Below are 22,073 nucleotides of genomic sequence, written 5' to 3' on the forward strand. Positions count from 1 at the left end.
CAGATAGTCTCTCTACCAATCTATGAGGCAGTGTGCTGAGTGAGTGACTTCAAAGGCTTTATTCTATCCATTATGTTTTTATTCCCTATCATCTTAAAACACACACACACACACAATTCAACAATTAAGGTAGAATTAATTAAGGGCCTCTTTTTTTTCCCTCTTGGCCATCTGAGCCTTTGTCTGTAAATGGAAAGATTTTTTTTTCAAGATAAGCAAACTATAATTTGTTGCTTTAGGAATAATAACCTGGACTTCCCTGGTTCCTCCCCTGGCCCATGATTCCTTCAGCAGACTGGCTCAAGAAAAGCACTTGTGGCACAAAGATTTCACCTCTGCCCTGTCAATATCCACAAGGCTCCCTGCAGGTATATCACCACCTGCCCTGTCCTAAAGCTCTATGTCTCATTCTGTCTCTGTGCAACTAGAAGCTCCTTGAGAACATGGCCAGTGTAAGAGGTGTGCATCCATCTGTGCTGACCTAGCTATTCAACTTCTGTTGAAGCACTCCTTAAGAAATAAATGCCCGTTTCTTTTGTAAAAGGGATCCTGATGGAAAAAGTGCTAGCCAAAGGGAAACATGTAGGTCATACTTGTACCTGAAGTGCTATGAACGTTGGTAAAGGAGTTGTCAGAGGCACTGTAGGGCCAGGCACCAGGTGAAGGCAGCGAGGTGTTGAGGGAAGAATTAGACCCTTTGGGTGACAAAGGGAAAACAAGATGAAAATATTGCAGACAGATATCAGTATAACCAGTGAAACCTGAAGTATTTTATTTAACCTTCAGTGCAAGATTAAAGTATATCTAAAAACGTATCCCAAACAACCTGAAAAGCGACATATTTTTTGTTTTCTAGTTAAAATTATTAGATTATTAGCAAGTACAAATGAAGCCACAGATTGACAGATACAAAAATGTGGAGTGTTGAATAAACACAAAGGATGCCTCATTCATTTACCTGTGGTGTTATCCCGCAGAAGTTGGTGGTCAGTATCTACAATGGGAGATGTAGCTGTACCCCCCAGTACACTTCCTGGGGTGACATAGGGGTCAGATTCAGGGTCAATGTTTTGGATACCTTTCCATGGCACTCCTGGTTGGAATTCTAAAACAAGAAGACAATATTGGAGGTAGGAGGTTGTTAAAAAAAAAAAGATAAAATCAAGTCAGGTTTTTTTTTTTTCTTTTTCTTTTTAAAGCAAACTCAGTGCCCAATGTGGGGCTCAAACTCACAACCCTGAGATCAAGAGTCTCCCATTCTTCTGAATGAGACAGCCAGCCACCCCTCAAGTTAGTTTTTGATACAAGAAATAGATCCATGAAAAGTAGAATACTCAATCTATTTTATCTCACTTTTATCATAAAATTAAAAATAAAAAACTCAGCCTGAACGTATACTATACCAGCACCTCTGTGTTATTAAGCACGCTTTCTCTATCTCTCTGTGACTCTGAGCCAGGGCTCATCAGCAATTGGCCCTGGCCACTGCTCTTCCTGCTTCCAGGAACATTTGGGCTGAGAGCAGTGAAGGCAGGAGTAAGTAACCTGATGTTCAAGAGAACTGTCCAGGCATCCAGGATAAAAACTGAGAGAAAATCTGGGTTGGAGATTAGACTTCTCTCATTTATTTCACTGGAAATTGGCTCAGATGCACAAAAGAAAACAATACAGATGACCACTAGCACATACAACATCCAGAGACAAAGAGCAGGAATAATCTGGCTTATCATGAGAAAGCCTAGAATACGGGATAACTGTTTAAAAAAAATTTTTTTTACTGGTCAATTGAAATCCTATTTAAAACTGTGGGATAGGATTAACAAACTTTTGTTTTCCCAAATGTGGAAAGCAATATAGTATTATACACAAACATGTGTTATGAGCCTTAAAAAGGAAGGAAACTATACACATATTATAAATATATCTATCTAGGAAGAAGTTTAGAAAGACATACTGATTTTTAATTCTTGCTAAACTAAATTAAAAATTTTTCTATAATGAAAATAGATGACTTATATCAAAATAAAAAGAGAGGGAAAAAATAACAAATAGTTTCATTGCATCACTACTGCATACCTGGAACCTAACTGATGATAAACACTTGCTTCATGAATAAACAAGCCAATTAAATGGACATTTCAGAAGAATCCATGTTACAAGGCTCCCATTATCACCTTCTTTCACCTCCAGATTCCACTCCTCTGACTTCCTTCAGCTTGTCTATGCCTATGCAGTGTTCATCAGTTACCTGCCTCGCAGGTGATCAGTGTCCACACCTTATCTTCCTGACTGAAGTCTATAGAGCAGACACCTGATCTAATGTGAATTTCCTATCTTCCCACAGCACAGCACATGCCTTGCTTTTATCAGACAATACTGACTAAATGAAAAAAATAAAGTGCCTTAATAACTGGTAAAAGCAATCTGTTCAGAACCCAAAATTAAGAATTAAAAACAAATGATATACCAGAAAAAACATTTCCTGGAAAATACCTGGAGGCCAACTGGCATTGCTGGATTTACTTCCGATTTTATTTGTTGGTGGAGATTTGGCAGGTAACCAGCTATCACCAGCAGGACCCGTATGGCCACCCAGTGTGTCACTCGGGATGATATCAAACTGGTTGTACGGTGACCCTCCTCGAGTCTTACCAGGGGCCACAATAGCGCCTGCGGAGAGAGGGGAAATCAATTCATACCCAGAAAGGATTCCTATCAACAGAACTTGTCAAATCAATTATTCAGCAATAACAGTATTCTGATGTTTATGCAGTAAAAAGAAAAAAAAAAGTGCTGGAACGTGACGTTGCCCTGGAGAGCCAGTATATAATTCATAAGCAGAATGACTACGAACGATTCATTTCACTTTCCTGAGCCTTTCAGGTTCTTACTTAGGCATACAGCACTGTTCTCATTCTTGAATCTGTCTTTCAGTTTTAAAATTCCATGGTCTTAAATTAATGAAGCTTTCATCAACTACGAATCATACCATCATCCCTAGTTTTGATACTAATGACTCAAGAATGAGAAATAGGAAAAACACTACCCAATCTGCAGTGCATAGGAAGCGTTCTCACTACACTGGTGCTGACACCACCCACCCAAAGTTTTCAGGGCTGATCAGACCTAGGTTAGCTGGAAGAAGCACTGTAAATAGAGTCTACTGGAGAGAAAAGCATCTGCTATTCCTTTGAATTCCAAAGCAATGAGATGGAATTCCTGCCTAGGGTCTCTGCCAGCACAAGATCAGCAGGGAACGCTGCCGCTCTGAAACCCGTGGCCCCACACACGAAGAACAGCCAATCCTTTGTAACTGTCTTCCTAAGAGCATTTCAGTGGTTCTGTCTGTGACCCTTTTATGCATTTTAGATGCTATGAGGCAGGAAAAACATTAAAAGCTTAAAATTCTCTTAACCTAACAAAAAGTGATCTCCCCCCTCTTTTTTTTGATCTTTCCTTTAAATAAAATTTTTGGCCTCTGTGAGATACCCCTCTATTTATTTCTCAGATGAATTTTACATGCTGCATTGTGTCACTTGATCTACCCTTAGGATGCTGTTTATAAACAGGGAGAATTATTTCCAGGATGATGTATTAAAATATTCGTGTAAGTATTGATTAAAATAATCTGCTTGGTTTGGCTCAGCAGGAGTATTATCAAAACCACCTTCACCCTCAGCTAAGAAGTCACTTGTGTTTCTGGAGCCACTGACAGAAATTTGACTCAAGGGCATATTACAGTGAAGTCTAGGAAATGAAGAGCTCGATTACCTTGGGTATTGGTAAGGAAATGGGGAACACAGTATCTCTGAGCTCTGAAAAGGCAACTGGGTATTTTAGCTTTAAGATATCCTCTCACATGACACTCTGTATTTATTATCATGCACCTATCATGTCTTTGGGGACAAGGCGACCTGATGAATCATCAGCCTAAAGAAGCAGGGTAAGTGCCCAAAGCTACAAATGCTGGGCTTGAATTATTCAGTCTAGAGACAGATTTTATAGTTTCAATAAATCATTCTTGATTTTGTGGCATGAAATCAAATGATAGCGCTTAGGGATAACAGGGAAAAGCTCCATGCGGCCATTTTACAGTCTCTCAGAGAGGCGCACTAAACAGTAGTTTATAAAGGAACCCTGAAAGTTTTCAGATTCGTGAGGCTGAGGTCTGCCAGGGAACTGCAGCAGGACCAGCACAACACCCATTTATACTCAGTTCTCATGACTGTAGCCTGAATCCAGGTGAATTCCTGTCAGATGAAATAAACATTGAAACAAAGGCTGAAGGAAAATTCAAAGACCTTTTATCTGTTTTTTACAGGGACACAGAGAAGCATTTACAGAATGATGGAAATGAAGGGCCCGCAGTTCACAACCAAAGCCTGCAATGCCCCTTCGCAGACAGTATAATTCATTAAGAACAAGAAAGCTAAAAAACCACCAACCAACCAAACAAGAAAACTTTGTGGGAAAGTTCAAATCTCATGGACTATTAGTCACCTATCTTTTGGAGATTAAATAGTTTGAATAATCAACATGATATATACTAGTTGTAATCTCTTACACCCTAAAAAATGGGTTCTGTTCTCTCAGCCAGTATGTTAGGGTTTCATCCTTATGGGTACTCAAGTTCACTGCTACTATGCTCAATCCCACTGCAGGTGGGAAATTTTGCTCCCCTTAATTACAACTAGCATTTTAAGTTTCTTATAATTTGAAATATATACAACCTTGATCTTCCTCTCATAGGCGATCATAGGATTTGGAGGGAAAAAAAAAATCAAGAGATTAAGACAAAGCTAAAAATTTGTGCTTCAAAATAATTTTACAGGATATATCATCAAGGCCTGTGAGGGTTATATAGCTCCAATTCATAAGGCTTTGCTTGCTCTTACCATTTTTGTGCATATTGGCTTCCTGTGTGGCTACAGAGGGCAGTCCCTCCATCATGGAGGTCCACTGTTTAAAGCGAGACTCTGTTCCAGCCTCCTTCCCACCAACCATGCCATAGTCCATGCCGCCAGAGCTGAAGCCTAAAATAGAGAACCACGTTTTACATCTTCCTATATATTTCTAGTATCAACAACCAAGAGTTCTAAGATAAAACCAACTGATAGCTTCACTTGTCATTTAAAGACTAATTCACAAGAAGTTTCTTCACTCAGAAACAGAGATTCTGATTCAAAATGCTTATCTTGGCTTTTGCTTGCTAAAGCAGCAATGACTCTTTGTTAAGGCATGAAAATGTATATGACTGCCATCTAATTGAGAACATCTCAGTGCACCTGTGCCTTCATTGATTTATTTACCTAACAACTGTGCCAGACAGAAAGCTGGGGCCAGGAATTCGCCAACTCAGCAAACTCCACACATCAAACTAAAATGGTATAACAACAACCATAAGGTGTGGCAATGGTGTCTGGGGAAAGAAATGCTTTGCAGAAGAGACATTTGGTTTAGGGCCTATGGCAGGTATGTGAATAAGTCAAGGATGCCAAGTACAAAGCTCTGTTTGAGGACAATCAGGTACATTTATGGACTGGTACATTCCAGTGCTTGGTGAACTATGGATGAATTGAGGCAGAGCGATAGGAGATGAGGGAGAAAGGAGGAGTCATGTCGTGTAGGAGTCTTTATATATCAGGCCAAGGACTTTGGGCCTTTTTTCTCTAAGAGAGGAGATAAAGAAGTTTTTTAACAAGTGAGAGAAAGAGATAAAGGTTTGTATTTTAGGGAATGCCTGGCTGGTTCAGTCAGAAGAGCAAGCAACTCTTGATTTCAGGGTCGGGAGCTTGAGCCCCATATTGGATGTAGAGATTACTAAAAACACACTTTTAAGAAGTTTGTATTTTAGAAAAAGAACTGGCAGTATAAGAATGGGGTACATGGAGGTCAAGCCAAAATAATGTAAGAGATCAATTTGAAAGAAATCTTTATGCAAAGATAAAGACCCTAAAGCTCAAATAGGCAATGACAGGGAGGTTGAGTTTACTTTGCCATGATTCTCATGTAAGCCTCGGGTGTCAGGCTTTTAGCAGGAGTGTAGGTGGGTAATGTCTTCCAATGGCACAGGGCTGGACAGGTGAGATCCAGTGTGAGAGGTGTGCTGATGCAGAGTCTCACAGGTCCCACCATCCATTGTGTGTCAGAATGTACTTAACATAAAAAGTAACATAAAGCACTAAAATAAATGAATGAAACGGAGAAGATCAATGACTAGTCCGAGTAAAAATGAAGATGGACCACAGTAAGTATAGAACAGCCATCCCAGGGAGATGAACGGGGATCCCACCATGCAAAAACTCAGGCAGCTGTAGGTGCCAAAAGCCCACCTACTGTTACTCAAGAAGATGCACCAGTCTAGCCAGGCCAGATTCCTCACTGTACCCACTTGACTCTCCAACCATCTGGTGGTGCCTCAATGGCTCTGAGGTTCCACTTATCCAAATCCCATGAGGGCCCAGGTCACATTTTCTCCCTGTGCTTCTTTGAATTGTCAAAAAGAGTTTTATAAATGCATAATAAATCAAGTTCCAATCATTCCCAACAGCTTGACCTATGTTTAAAATGTTGCTATTAACATAAAGAACACTGCCTTTCACACTGTTTGTAAGCGACTTTACTAGTCCGTGTGATTACTGGGAAGGTGGGGATGGGGATCAGAAATTCCTGGAATAAGCTGGAAATATTTCAAATTCAATGATTTTTTTTTTCCTAAGAAGAGTTTAAGGTATTTTCATTTTTCTTGTGTAGCTGAAATGAAATGAGGCTGGAGGACAGGGGAGTTGAGAGGAATAAGGGCTTTCTCTGACAGAAGCTTTAATGGCCTAAGTAGTTGTTCCTTCTCTATCTACCCTTGACAGAGAAAACCAGCCCAAGGTACTTGGACTCCAGGCTATCTGAAAGCTTGGTTCCAATCAATGGAGGAAGACCTTTTGAAAATAACCCAGGATTCTAGTGAAGATCAGAAAGAAGAATGTGAGGATTACTAAGAAGACAAAGAGCCATTCCTTATACATCTCTTTATAGTTGCTCTGAAATGTCTTTAGAACTCAAAGTGGATTAGTTATTTAATTTCACCTGCTTAGAGTCCTTTTGTGACACGTATGTGTAGAAAATCAGTTAAGAGTTAGACATCTTAGGAGAGGGGACAGTTTGAGCAGTTTCATCTGAATCAGAAGTGGGCTTCTTTCTTGTTAGAAACTTGGGTATCAAAGCATGGCAGTATCATAACTAAGTAACAAAGTCTGGTAAGGAAATACCTAGAGTGGTGTGAGGAGAACAGGAGATAGTACTTACTGCCTTGGAAGGTTCAATCCCCAAAAGTAGAAGAGAAGAATCAGTGCAAAGTTATACATGGTTCTGTGCATTTCTTCCATGTCCCCTAGTAACTGGCACAACTTACAAACTCTACATTATTTGTGAGCTGCCACACCTCAAAGCCCAGCGAAGTACTGACCTTTCTGTACCTGCTATTTCATCAAACCAAACCTCCTCGGTCCACCAAGTGGACTCCCTGTAATTCTCCAGCTCACCAAAACAGAACTTGAACTTGAATAAAAAAAAAAAATACTTTAGTTCAGTTCAATTGCACACTCTTGGAAAGCCTAATTTTGTGCCAGACTCTGTGAGGAGCTGGGGGACAAAGCAAAATTAGACAGGGCCCTTGCTCTCCCAGGGAGTCATTTCCGAAGTACATCCCCTTTTACCTATCTCATCACTCCTACAAATCCAACCCTGGGCCTGCCTTATCTGTCCCTGGCCAGAATTACTTTCTCTGCCACACACTTCATTTCACTGTCTATTCATCATTACCTTTTGGCTTAGTGTTACCTCCTTGAGGAAACTGGGATTTCCTCTTTCATATTCTTTTGTCTCTATTAGTTCTTTCTTTCCCACTATTCCTTTTATTATAAATTAAAAAATGAATTAGTGCTTTTATAATAATTCCAATAAAAAACATGATAAAAGAAACAAATCACCCATAGTTGCCCCCCCCTTTAAAGTAACCTCTACCCAACGTGGGGCTCAAACTTACAACCCTGAGATCAAGAGTTGCCTGTTCTACCGACTAAACCCCCAAATTTTTATAAATTTTAAACATGAAAAGTAAAATTTTATTGGAAGCACATTTTCTTTTTCTTAAGATTTTACTTATTTATTTGAGAGAGAGAGCACGAGCAGGAGACAGAGGGAGAGAGGGAGAAGGAGGCTCCTCACTGAGCTTGATGTAGAGCTGGATCCCAGGACCCTGGGATCATGATCTGAACCAAAGGCAGATGCTTAACTGACTAAGCCACTCAGGTGCTCCTCTTTTACTTCTCTCTCTCTTTTTTTTTTTAAAAAGTATGCTCCACACTTCACATGAAGCCCAACACGGGGCTTGAACTCATGACCCTGAGATCAAGACCTGAGCTGAGATCAAGAGTTAGACACCCAACTGACTGAGCCACCGAGGCACCCTGGGAATACATTTTCTAATAAGAGGAGGGACTTTATTTCTTGATTGGTTCAGATACCCATGAATGAGAGATATGAGACGGAGTTCACACTATTCCTATTTTTAAAATTCCTACAGACAAAAAAAGCACCAAGGCATCTTATATAAGTAATTAGGAAAAGAGTGAGTCTTGTTATAACATCACTTACTTCTTGAATTCCTTTCGGCTATATTCCCTCCCCGCCCCCGGCTCAATAACACAGATACTAAAACATCCTATTTAGATAGGTCATTATCCCCGGACAATTCAGTTAGGTATATTTTCAATTCTGTTAAAAGCAGAGAATTATAAACCATTTATTTTATAAAAACAATCAGTCAAGGATCAGTTAAGCAGTCATTAAAGTCATTCAACTTTTTAATTCTGAGAAAATATAGCAAGAGAGGCTTTATTAGGACTAAGAGATTTTTAATTATTCTTGCTTCTCTTCCGCCTACTTGTCTCTTTTAGTTTAATATTTAGCAGCAGCAAAACTGAAATATTATTCATTTTATTACATCTTTGCTATATAATTTTTGAAAAAAATTAACTTCTCTGTATGCTTTGAATTTTCATCAAAATCTTATAGCTATAGGCAACTTTCCTGACTCGGGCCACCTCTCCGAGTCATGGAACCTCGCCCGGGAGCGCTCCCCATTAAAGCACTCTTGAACCTACAAAAAAAAAAAAAAAAATCTTCTAGCTATAGATTTAGTTTATTCAAAATAGGCAGCCAAATCAGATTTATTTTCAGTTCCAAAATGTATTTTTCAATTCAAATAAATGTCATAATATTAAGGAATTAAGGAAATTTTAAACTATGAAATAAATTGTAAAATGCATCTTATAAGGCAGATCATAAGTGGTCAGATCACAATTAATATGATAAAGACCTAATAAAATTTATCTACTGTTTCATAAGTTACCAAATAGAAATAAATTAGTAAGTCAGTATGTTTTTTCTGCTTATTTAATTTGGTTTATAATACATAGTTAAATTTGTAAGTTACTTTGAAACAAGAGTATGATAAAAAACATGCCCTTTCTTCAGTAAATGTATGTATGCAGATTGAACTCTGATCCTTCAGCCGTCAGGGAAAGTTATGCCTCCAGTACAATAACCACAAATAACATCATTAATAAGACATTATGATAAAAATTTTCTGTTTATTTGATGAGAAGCTATGCTGCTGAAAACTAAGATTCACAGCTAACATGTAACCCCCCCCAACCTCCTAGAATTTTATTTTAATAAAAGGCAATAATTATTAAACATGTTATAAGAACTGTCATTGGAATAAATACATTATGATGTTAGGTTTTTAACTAACTAACTAATGCACACCCAATCTAAAGCAAAGCACATAAAAGGTTTATTCACAGGTGTTACCTGATAAATTGTAAGAAACACGTATTTAAGAGACTCTGTGTCACTAACTCCTGTTGCTCAAGCTGGTCAAAGATACTTTTCTTTCCACCTTGGATATGCCCTAGGGGATGAGTACTGAGAAGACCTGAAAAGAACTGTATGCATTTAAACACGTGGAAAAGCCACCCAGGGCTCCAGATGTTCACTTTGCTTTGTATGACTGGACTCTACTTTGAGAGCTATGTACTCTTTGACAAAAGGGACAGAAGCAGCAAAGTTGCCCTGCTTTATTATTATATACAGGGTCTAAATTCACAACTCAACACATATAAAAATATCCAGGATCTTATATCAAGCTTTATCTGTAACAAAAAACATGATTAAGAAGGTGAAGCCTGGAAATACAGAATTAATGACACCTTCATTAGTCATTATAGGAGGCTATTGCCTTGCTTGGCACCCTGGATTTCTTTCTTTCTTACTTTTTTTAATATTTTGTTTATTCATGAGAGAGAGAGAGAGAGAGAGATGGAGAGAGAGAAGCAGAGGGAGAAGCAGGGAGCCCGATGTGGGATTCTATCCAGGGACTCCAGGATCATGTCCTGGGCCAAAGGCAGGCGCTAAACCGCTGAGCCACCCAGACGTCCTGGCACCCTAGATTTCTATACCCAAGATGGGTGTGCCTTAGAAAGACAGGAGATGGTGGAGATTTCACTCTTCTTTTATGTCAAGTGGAAGAAAGGTTATTTTGAATTTAAGTCAGTTCTCAGGTAGATCATTTTAAAGAAACAGTGCTGTTGGTGAATCTGGAAATTAATTACCTTAAAACTTACAGCATCCTTGAAGTCTTTGCTCCTCTCTGCATGTGGACACCCCACAAAACTAGAGCAGAGAGCAGGGCCATGTGTCCAGGGTCACTCTGCTTCATAGGAGCATGGATTTCAGGTCTCTTCCACTCTTATTTTTGAGTTTGCAAGAACGGTATCTTTTTTTACCAAAATAAACCCTAAATTTTGTCATTCTGAGGAGAACCTGCTGTGGTGTGTGGTATCTTTGAAATGTTTACATTTTATTTTTAAGTCACTGTTGCCTCACTGATTGGATTGTGCTTACAACATGTTCCCTGGTCTGAAAGAGCTACGACTTGCCTGCCAACAAATTCTTGATGAATGTCAAAGGTATAACCTTACTTGCGCTAATTCTATTTAACTCAAATGAAATACTAATATCAGAAGAATTTATCAGTTTGCCTTATAAGCTTCATTTTAGTTCCCCATTTTTCCACAAGAAGAAACTTCATCAGTAGGGCTAAATACTTCAGTTTGTACATATTTTAAGAGATTATAACTTCAGATTCATGTGGCACTCACAGCGCGTACAAACATTTTAACTGGCTTTTAAAAATTTCTGGTGGTAGAAGAGCAGGTTGCCATTCCTCAAATGTAAAAGACTGCTTCAGACCCAAAGAAGTTGGAGGTGTAGCTATACAATTTACTAATTGTGTGGTGAGTTTGGAAAACCATCAAAACTCTAGGATATCAGCTGTAAGACAGGGATAAGAATATTTCTCTCTTTCGTGTGGCTGCTGAGAGCAAGTAATGTAGGACCGATCTCTACCAGAGGCTCTGTATACAACTGGTGTTTTTTTTTTTTTTTTTTTTTTTTTAAGGTGATTTTCACTACTGACAACTTACCAGAACCATATCCAGGTATTGGCCCTTTGGTTTGAAGGTCTGGGAGCCCCACATTCAGAGCATTGGGTACCATGTTGTCCAGATGTGGCTTGGGCCCAACAGGATGAGAGGGTGAGTGCTTCATGCCAGGCTGCCTCTGCTGCTGCTGCTGCTGCTGTTGCTGCTGTTGCTGGAGAGCGCTCACCATTCGAGCCAGCTGGAAGCCAGGAGTCCGGGGCAAGGGGGAATTGGAGGGAAAATGGACACAAGATAAGCCAATATCCTGCACCTTCCAGGAAAAGACTGCATGTGGCTTGTGTTTTGTTCTCAGAGGTGAAGTGGACCTGCAGTCCTCACACAGAGCACTAGAGGGACCCTTTCAGTTCTGCATACCTGCTGCTCTTGCTGCTGGCGCACAGCTTGAGAAAGCTTCCTCTGGTTCTGTAGCAACTGCTGCTGTTGCTGCTGCTGCAGGAGAAGCTGACATGCCTACAAAACAGGGAGGAGATACAGGAACAAAGTTTCCTAAGCTGTGCTTACTGAGACACTCGATGGGGTACTGCACCAAAGTGCAGTGGCTGAATCAAGTGTCTAAAGGGGAAGTCCCACCAAGTTCCTGGTCCACTGGTGGCATTTCCTTCTAGCTGAGCTGATATATTAACACTTAAGCATGCATAAAACGAAGCAAATCAAAGTTAAATGGGAAAAAAAGCATATTATCGTTTTTTAGCTATAGGAGGAAAATCTGCCACTTACCAACTGAAACTGGGGAATTTGTGGAAGCTGGCTCAGCATGGCAATCTGTTGAGGAGATAACTGGGGCCCCACATTGAAAAGACCTGGATTCAGGCCACTGTTGGGAAACTGCTTGAGCATGGAGGCAGAAACCTAGCAAGGAAAAAAAAAAAAGAAGATGCATCTTTCAGAACTTACCAAAATAAAACTTTTTTTTTCTGTAAAAAGGTCTTATTAGATCTAAAGCAAGCATCAACAGTTTTCCTTGAAAACTATTTGTGAAAAATATTAAATGATCAGGAGAAATACACTAACGTGTTAATAGTGGTTAATCTCTGAGCACTGAGATTGTAAGAGCTTTTAGGGGCGCCTGGCTGGGTCAGTCAGTGGAATGTGCAACTCTTGATTTGAGAGTTATAAGTTTGAGCCCCATGTAAGGGGCAGAGATTACTTAAAGATAAAACCTTAAAAAAAAAGAGTTTTTAAATTCTCTTCTTAGGCTTTCCAATTTTTCTACAATAAAAGTTATGAATTTGTAATCAGGAAGACTTCTGGAAGACAAAAAGTTTTATTGACAATATGATTTTTGCCTGAGAAATTGTTACTGGAAATGGAAACAAAATACATTAAACTTCATCAAGCTAATAAATAAAGGCCTAAAAGAAAGTATTTTGGGGGCAGCCCGGCTGGCTCAGAGGTTTAGTGTCGCCTTCAGTCCAGGGCCTGATCCTGAAGGCCTGGGATCGAGTCCCATATCAGGCTCCCTGCATGGAGCCTGCTTCTCCCTCTGCCTCTCTTTCTCTTTGTGTCTCTCATGAATAAGTAAATAAAATCTTAGAAAAAAAAAGAATTTTTGTTATACAAATAAGAAAATATATTAACCTGTAAGTGACACTGGAGTTTCAGTTCATGACTTCTCATACCAGAGTTGCAGAGTAAAGGAGTCTAAAAGGCCAAATGACTCAACTGGCTCTTTCTCATGGTTTTCAGGAGTGAGCTAGGCTAGGCTACAGAACCTTCAGGGACAGAGAAAAGACCCCCTCCCACTGTTGGACTGCTCATCTAAGATGTTTTCACTGAGCTGAAATGAGTTTCCCTGCACTTTCATCCTCTGAACACAGTGAATCAGCTGGGACCATGGAAAACAGAATCTTTGGGTGGCACGTCACACACTGGTCGAGTTTAGTTCTGGAAGCTGATTGCACCGGCTGCCATTTCTAAGGTGAGCGACTCAGGACAAGTTACTTAGCCCTTCTGGGCCTCAATTTTCCTTTTTTTTTTTTTTTTAGATTTTATTTATTTATTCATGAGAGACAGAGAGACAGAGAGACAGAGAGAGAGAGAGAGAGAGAGAGAGAGAGAGGCAGAGACACAGGTAGAGGGAGAAGCAGGCTCCATGCAAGGAGCCCGACGTGGGACTCGATCCCGGGTCTTCAGGATCACACCCTGGGCTGCAGGCGGCGCTGAACCGCTGCGCTACCGGGGCTGCCCCTCCATTTTCCTTATCTCCAAAATTAAAATAATATTAACTTTAGTGATTAAGGATTTTATGAGTTAATCCACAACAAAGGCTTAGAAATACACTCCATAAATGCTCATATTATTCCACAGGGGTGGCTCTTCAAATGTCTAGAGACAATTACAGTTCCTTATGCCTCATCTTCAGACTAAACACGATCAGTTCTTTCATGCATATCTCATCCAATTTCTCAATGGAGAGCTCAGAAAGTCATTTTCTAGAGTAGTCAAATAACAAGTAGACCTGACCATCACTAACTTAGCATTACTATTAAAAGCCAGACTTTTATTAACAATGACTGAGATCTCAGTTTTTTTGATGCTTGCATACTAACTCCCAACTCTCACACTAGCTTACTGTCAATTAAAATCTATCATATTTTATTTTATTTTTTATCTATCATATTTTAAAATAGGTTTTGCTCTCCTATGTTATATTTAAGCAGCTGGGCTGAATTGTAATATATTTTATGATCTTAGAACTTACCTTATTTTTTTTTAAGATTTAGTTTTTAAAACGATTTAATTTTTAAAAAATATTTTATTTTTTCATGAGAGACACAAAGAGAGAGGCAGAGACATATGCAGAGGGAGAAGCAGGCTTCCCCAGGGAGCCTGACATGGGATTTGATCCCAGGATTCTGGGATCATAACCTGAGCTGAAGGCAGATACTTAACTGACTGAGACACCCAGGCTCCCCAATAACATATATATATATTTAACCCAATATATCTAAATTATCGTTTCAACCTATAATCAGTGCTTAAAGACTATTATTAAAATTTTTACTTTTTTTTTCCTCTTAAATACCAAGTCCCTCGTGCTGGCCATAAAACTGGTGCAAAGGCACAATGCACAGGGGTGGTGTGCTTGCTCTGAGCTCACATCTGCTAAGCGTCCAACTGTTAAAACAGAAAATCAAACAAGTGTTCTCACTGGTTGGCAACCCTCAGCATCTCTTAGAGAGTAGAGAGGAAACAGCTGGGAGAACTGTTACTTTAACCCAAAATACTTCCCCAAATGATGGCATTGATAGGTTAAGTGAAAGTGGCTGAAATCTTGGAATAAAATGAGTTGGTAAGCCCTGGACAGGAAATTTAAACCTAGATGTTTCTAGACTAGAAAGTATCAAAGGAAAGGTAGGCAAGTATTCTTGAGAATGTGGCAGAGATGGTGACTCAGAAGCATTAATTTAACTCTGTTATGCTAAAGAAAGATACAGTGGGAAGACCCAGTGGGTCTTCTGATGAAAGCTTTCTGATGACTCAAATTTTAAAGGGGTATTTTCAAAAGATGGAAAGTAAGGGTAGCAAGCGAGGATGAGTATGTGTAAGTCATGTTGGGGGATTGCAACATAAAATAAATGGAGACTTGCAAAACAACAGGCAGATTAAAAGAGCCTTCAGAGTTTGGCTTAGTGTGGTTCTGGTGACTAGGAAAAGAATCACTGCTTTAGACTACTTAAATTTGTATTAAATGATTAAATGGAAATTAAGTTAAATTAAGTGAAAATAAAATTTTTACAGCTTTTGTCTTCTCCGTTAAGAACAAAGACGTTCAACCAAAAGGGTTAAGACAAATTAAATCCTACAACAGACAAAGAATTTGTGAAAGGAATCGCCAAGACCTTCTGTGATCTTTGAGGAAGTCTGGGGATCTTCAAGGGGAGTTTAATAATAACCCCTCCTCTTTCTTGCAGAAATCATGAATTTTTAAGACAAGATGAAGGCATGTGGGGCCAAAATATCCCCTTTACTACTGAGAAAGCTGATCTTGGAGAATGCAAGCTTCCTGATACCGAATTACAAACTTAGCCAGCAGTAACTAGAATGGGGCAATCCTCTCTATAGGTTTGCTGCCAGGAAGAAAGGGCAGGAGGCCCAGAGTATTATGAGCAAGGTGGGCACCTCTCCCCAACAAGAAGTGGGGAGAATGGGGAAGTTTTTAAAATAATTTTTGAAACAATAAAGAAAGTGGCTTAAACACTGATGAACTTGGTACCAATTCTAGGCTAGATTCTAGACTAGATATCAAAAAGATGGCTTTTTGAGCACCTAAGAAATCAAGAACCATAAATTTGCTCAAAAGTCTTAACTCATTTTATCAATTAGTTAAAAAATCTTGGATTATAAGAAGATACAGTTGTCAAAATCTCTATTTTGACAAGCTATTTGACAAGCTGTCTTTGTTTTAGACAAGATGTATAAATATAGGCTAAATGCTAAAACAGTTGTGTGGATTAGTAAATGACTATTCCCAGCCCAATCACTTTCAAGTCAGAAAGAAATTTTTACTGACATACTACTGGATTATCCTCAGCTCTATCAACTCCAATTCCCATCAATGACCAGATAGGGAAACACAAACTGGGAACAAGTTGAATAATAGATCAGAAAAGAATCTGGTGGAGTGACTTATTAATAAGTTAAAATATAATATTCATGGGGTGCCTGGCTGGCTCATATTGGTGAGGCATGCAACTCTTGATCTCAGGGTTGTGACTTTGAGCCCCACATTGGGTGTAGAGATTTCTTTTAAAAATATTTCAATCTGGGGCACCTGGGTGGCTCAGTCATTTAAGCATCCAACTCTTGATTTCTGCTCAGATAATGATCTGTATTGGGTGTAGAGCCTGCTTAAGATTCTTTCTCCCTCCTGCACTCACACACTCTCTCTCTTAAAAAATTTTTTAAATTGCGAAGCCTTGAGTATCTATCTGCCTTCAGCTCCCATAGACAGATAGATTCGACTACCTGCTCAAGGGGAAGCCTACTTCTCCCTCTCCCTCTGCCTGTCAAATAAATAAAATCTTAAAAAAAAATTATATATACATATATAAAATAAAAAAAAAATTTACCTGTTTCTTTTATCTTTTGAAATGTGGCTACCAAAAACTTTATACTCCATTATGTGGTTTGTGTTATATTTCTATGGAATAGTGCTATTCCTAGGCCATCAGCATTGTTTCTAATTTCCTTTCTAAAGGGAAAAGACTCTATGATTCATGGGAAATCTACTCTGCTTATTTTGTTTTCCAACCTGCTGGCCTCCAAAATAAATAGCCATTGTCTGAGCTTTCCTTTCTTCCCACTTCTAAGTTCAGTTTTAAAAACTCTACTGAACAAATCAACTAGTCTCTTGATCAATCCATTTCTCTTGAGTCTTGAGAATGTATGCTGTCCTTTGCCAAGAGCCTGTTCTTCCCGCCCACCTCCAATATTCCTCTCCCTTGAAATTAGCTAAAGAAACCACCACTCAAAGTAAAACATGCGTATGATCCATCAGTACCCTAGGAAACAAATTCATCCTAGGAGACAAATATAGGAATATTCATAGCAGCGCTGCTCCGTAATAGCAGAAATCTGGAAACTACCCAAATGTCTACTGGTAGTGGAAGAGATAAATGATGGTGTATTCATGTAACCGAACCGAGTACTATATGAACCACAACTGCCCAAATCAACAGGGGGAAATCTTAGAAACGCTATTAAGCAAAAAAAGTCAGAGAAGGCTATATATTGCATGTTTTTGTTACATAAAAGGCAAAACCAAACTATACTGTTTCAAGACAGACAAATACAGAAAAGACTAGAAAGAAATGTTAACACAAGGCGTTTTGAATCTTTAAATTTAATTTGAATGCTAGCATCTCACATGTGCCATAAATTGACAGTCATAAAGACTATAAAGGTTATCTTTGAGGACTTCCTGTTTAGCTTTACCCAACTTTTCACTTCCCCAGACTACACATGCACTGTCCTTCTCCAATGAATACAAAAGGACCAGAGAGAAGCACCACGGCTTCTGGCAAATGGCTACTCATGCCTGGGCTGCAGAGTAATTAAAGTGCAGGTTTGCACATTCCCATAGCAGGGAGTTAATTATTCTGGCTTAAAAGCCCTTCAATCTCCAGCTGGGTTGGATAAAGGGAAGATCTAGTTGGAGTCAATATGGCATTTAACGAAGCACTGCAGGTGCAAAATGACAGCAATTTTAAAGCAAGACAAAAGCCTGATAGAATATGTTACTTTCTGAATATTTGAGCAACAGGAGGAAAAAGGCAAGGTAGAAACCCAAGACCTGGAACATCTGTAACAAATCTTTTTTTTTTTTCTTTGTAACAAATCTTAAAGATGTGTTCCAATATCCTCTTTCTATGTTCACATTAAATCTGACTGCCTTTATTATTATTATTTTTTTTAAGATTTGTTTATTTATTCGTGAGACACACAGAGAAAGGCAGAGACACAGGCAGAGGGAGAAGCAGACTCCATGCAGGGAGCCCGACCTGGGACTTGATCCCAGGTCTCCAGGATCACACCCTGAACCAAAGGCAGACGCTCAATCGCTCAACCGCTGAGCCACCCGGGCATCCCTGACTGCCTTTAATAAGGCAGTTAAAATAGATGTAAAATTTGATATTATTTATCAAAAAATTTGAAGTGTTCATGTCCCTTGACCTATAAATTTCATTCTGGGCAACTAAGTTTGGAAATAATGTGGGCACAGATCTATGTACAAGATTGCATGTATGATCTACTGATGGGGCGCTTAGGTGGCTTAGTTGGTTAAGTGTTTGCCTTCAGCTCAGGTCATGATCTTGGGGTCTGAGATTGAGCCCCGTGTTGGGCTCCCTGTGCTCAGCGGGGAGTCTGCTTCTCCCCCTCTCACTGTCTCTCCCCTCTGCTCATATGCATGCTCTGTTGAATAAATAAATAAAACATTTTTAAAAAAAGATCTTGGATAAAGGTTTCTCTATTACATTATTTATAACTGAAAAATTAGAAACAACTTAATATCCAATAATGGGGAAGAGAATGTTTCAGGAGGTCAAAATAAGTCTACCTGATAGAACATTATACCTTCTTCATTAAGAATAATCCACAAGGGCACCTGGGTGGCTCAGCTGGTTAAGCGTCTGCCTTTCTTTGGCTCACATCATGATCTTGGACTCATGATCTCGGACTCCCAGGATCAAACCCCATATCAGGCTCCCTGCTCAGTGGGGAGTCTGCTTCTCCCTCTGCTCCTCACCCAGCTCCTGCTCTCACTCTGTTTTTCTCTCTTTCACATTAATAAGTAAAAAAAATATATATATATTGAAAAAAAATGATCAACAGGAAAACTACATTGTAACAGGGAAAATACTAAGTATGATAGAAAGGTAACAGAAACAGCAGGATACAGTGATCATGAATGTCATTATGTGAAAAGCATGCCTGTACATGAACAGTCTGAATAGTGGATTTTGTAAAAATAATCCCTGTCATTGCATCGGGGTCAGGGGTTCTTGGAAGAAATTTTTCCATTATCCAAACTTTAGTGTGGTTATTATATTGCCTTTACGTAAAGAAAAAAAAAAATTTGAGCTAACTCAACTGCCTTGTTTTTTAAAATATGGAAATGTGAGGGGGGGGGAACCAAAGTTTCCATTGTTTAATATTCTGCCCCCACTATGCATCAAATAAACATTAACCACATTATGCTAAATATACAAATCTCAAAAACATAGAACACAAATACTTTTTTACACAGAGCAGATACTTTGGCCATAAAGAGACTGGCAGCCCTTAAGTCTCAAACTAAGTTAACTGTGCTTTTCCTAACAATTCTACTTTTTAAACCATTCTGAAATGCATCTTCCCATGACTTGACATCTATTTACTCAAAATACGTGCCCTGCACAGTTTGTAGATATTCAGGATCCAGCAGTGAACAAAGCAGACACAGACTCTGCCACTGGGAAGCCCAAGAGTGCTGGTGCCGTACTGTACACAGCCTGGCTGGGGAGAGCCACTCTGACAAGGTGCCACTGCAGCAGATCTGAAGGAGGTGCAGATGGCGCCCCATGGAGACCTGCGAGAAGAGCAGTAGTGCTTGGTGCCCTAGAGCGAGCTGACTGGAGAGGCCAGATCTAACGGTAGGGAGGGTGGCAGGTGTGTGTGTGTGGGACACCAGGAGCATCGAGAGCCACAGTAAAGAGCTGGCTTTGTGTTCTTAGTGAGAGAGGGAGTCATGAGAGGACAAAGTAGTAACATGATTGACCTTTAGCTTTCTGTGATGCTACAAAAGCTTCCTATCTGGACTATTCATTCAGTAGCCACCAACCAGGTGTGGCTATTTAACTTTAAATCAGTTAAAACTTCCGTTCTCCAGTTCCACTGGTTGCATTTCAAGTGCTCAGGTGGCTGAGGGCTACCCTGGACTGTGTGGTTTGAGAGGCTCGGTCAGAATGCTGAGTGGAGAATAGACTGGAGGCAGGCAGGTGCTGGATGAAGCCAGACCAGTCCGGAGGCCATTTCTGAGAAAGAAACAGTGGTTGCCTGCCTTGGGTCATGTTAGAGGAGGCAGTAGAAAATCGCCAGATTCGGGACAGAGTTCTGAAGGGGGATTTGTTGATGGACTGGATGTGAGCTGAGGGGACTCCCCACTAGCTCTAACTAAGATCTGTGGCCTGAGCACCTGCAGGGCGGGAGTGCCATTTACTTGGAGAAAGATGATGTTTTAGAGGGAAGTATGGGAGGAAATCACAAGTTCTGTTTTGGATATGCCAAATTGAAGTGCCTATAAGGCATCCTAATAGAGATGGCCAGAAGTCTGTGGAATTAAGAGGAGAGATCTGGGCTAAAGACATCATCTTGGAACTGTCAGTATTTAGAGTCATTCACTGGGTGAAATCACCCAGCCAGTGGCTGTAGGATGTTGAGAAGAGGGTCCAGGGCTCAGACTGGAGCTCTCTGATGTTGAATGTTGGGGAGGTAAGGAGGAGCTTGTAAAGGAGAGGGACAAGGAAAGGTGGGTGGGGAATGACTATACAAGGTGTCCAAAAGCCAAATGAATGAAAGCCTCCTTCAGACGGGAGGGCGTGATCAACTACGTCAGATGCTGCTGATATGCCGAGGTAGAAGAGACTGGAGACTGGTGACCAGACCACAATATTCCACAACACAAAGGCCACCTGTGCCTGTCATAGCGTCTTAATTCTCACTGCCACCACCTTACCTGGACTCTTGTGCTAGCTTTGTAATCGGCTCCTTTGCTCCAGTAAGTCTGCCATTCAAACATATCTCTACATTACTGTCACTGTTATTTTTCTAAAACATAGGTTTTCCTACATTGCCACTCAGCTGAAAACTCTTGCCCAACACCACATTATCTATGGCAACAGTAGCTAAACTTTAGGGTGCTGATAAAAATCGCCATGGGGTGACTAGTTCCCAACTCCCAGGATTTTGTCTCCATAGAGTGGGGGAGACCTAGGAACTCAAATAAGTGAATAAAATCTTTAAAAATGAATAAATAAATAAAAATCTTTGGTTTTTAACAAATTTTATTTACTTACTTGAGAGAAAAAGAGACTGCACAAGCACAGGGAGCAGCAGAGCAAGAGGGAGAAACAAGCTTCTCACTGAGCAGGGAGCCCAATATGGGACTCAATCCCAGGACCCTTGGATCACGACCCAAGCCAAAGGCAGATGCTTAACTGAGCCACCCAGGTGCCCCTAAATAAATAAAAATCTTGATCTGGATTCTTTACACTTTAGACATTTAGGTAACTATTATTCCTTTTAGGCCCACAAAATCTTCCAGTTGGCAACTGGTAACTACCTGGATGGGCTTTATTGCTGAATTGTGGAAACATAAAATTGCTTACCTGGGGGGAAATAAACTGGGGAGGCACTTGCGCCCGGAGATTAGGAGAAGAATTTAGTGGCTGCACTGGTGTGTGCATACCTCTCGATTGTGCTGTGCTATTTCCAAACAAACCATGATTGCCACCCTGTAAATATAACAGCAACAGTAAGGCTTTTTGTTAATGTAAGAAAATGCAAAAAAGAAACAGTTGGTTTTCTATCCTTCAGAAGTATACCCTGTGTTCCATGGAATCTCAGAATTTTATAACTGAAAAGTTCCTGGTCTTGGAATACTTGGGAAAATTATTCAAATGAAATCATGCACATAGCACCACCACCCCTGCAGTCTGATGTACTCTATAACTGAAAGGGTAAAATCTGGTCAAATGTTTTAAAAAAGTACTATTTTTTCTTTTTGTAACTGAAAGGTATAGGCAATATAATGTTTATTTCAACTTCTCTTTCTCTCTCTAACAATAAATTCACCAAATTTATTCTCAAGTCCAATAATCTGAGCTCCATCTTGAAAGGCACCTGAGTATAAATGCAGGCTTCTAAGTAATATCAGCTAAACACTAGGACATTAATATCTCCGAACTGATTGATTAGTTCAATCACAGAATCAGTGCCACCAAATTGTAGCCTACGTCCATGGGAACATTA

General features: G+C 39.8%; 1 protein-coding gene across 5 annotated transcripts in view; it reads right to left on the minus strand.

Annotated features, from left to right (window-relative positions):
- TNRC6B (trinucleotide repeat containing adaptor 6B) overlaps nucleotides 1-22,073 on the minus strand; it is a 255,735-nt gene that overhangs the window by 19,752 nt on the left and 213,910 nt on the right. For all 5 annotated transcript variants that reach the window (XM_041755373.1, XM_041755370.1, XM_041755375.1 and 2 more), the window contains 8 exons: nucleotides 21,431-21,556; nucleotides 12,279-12,410; nucleotides 11,916-12,011; nucleotides 11,544-11,739; nucleotides 4,896-5,033; nucleotides 2,494-2,670; nucleotides 959-1,105; nucleotides 600-695 (listed from right to left, as the gene is read on the minus strand). In XM_041755373.1, coding sequence (XP_041611307.1) covers nucleotides 600-695; nucleotides 959-1,105; nucleotides 2,494-2,670; nucleotides 4,896-5,033; nucleotides 11,544-11,739; nucleotides 11,916-12,011; nucleotides 12,279-12,410; nucleotides 21,431-21,556 — 1,108 coding nt within the window. The remainder of the gene's footprint in view (nucleotides 1-599; nucleotides 696-958; nucleotides 1,106-2,493; nucleotides 2,671-4,895; nucleotides 5,034-11,543; nucleotides 11,740-11,915; nucleotides 12,012-12,278; nucleotides 12,411-21,430; nucleotides 21,557-22,073) is intronic.

This window comes from Vulpes lagopus, chromosome 5 (genome assembly GCF_018345385.1).
Source record: "Vulpes lagopus strain Blue_001 chromosome 5, ASM1834538v1, whole genome shotgun sequence".
In the NCBI taxonomy this organism is placed as follows: Eukaryota; Metazoa; Chordata; class Mammalia; order Carnivora; family Canidae; genus Vulpes; species Vulpes lagopus.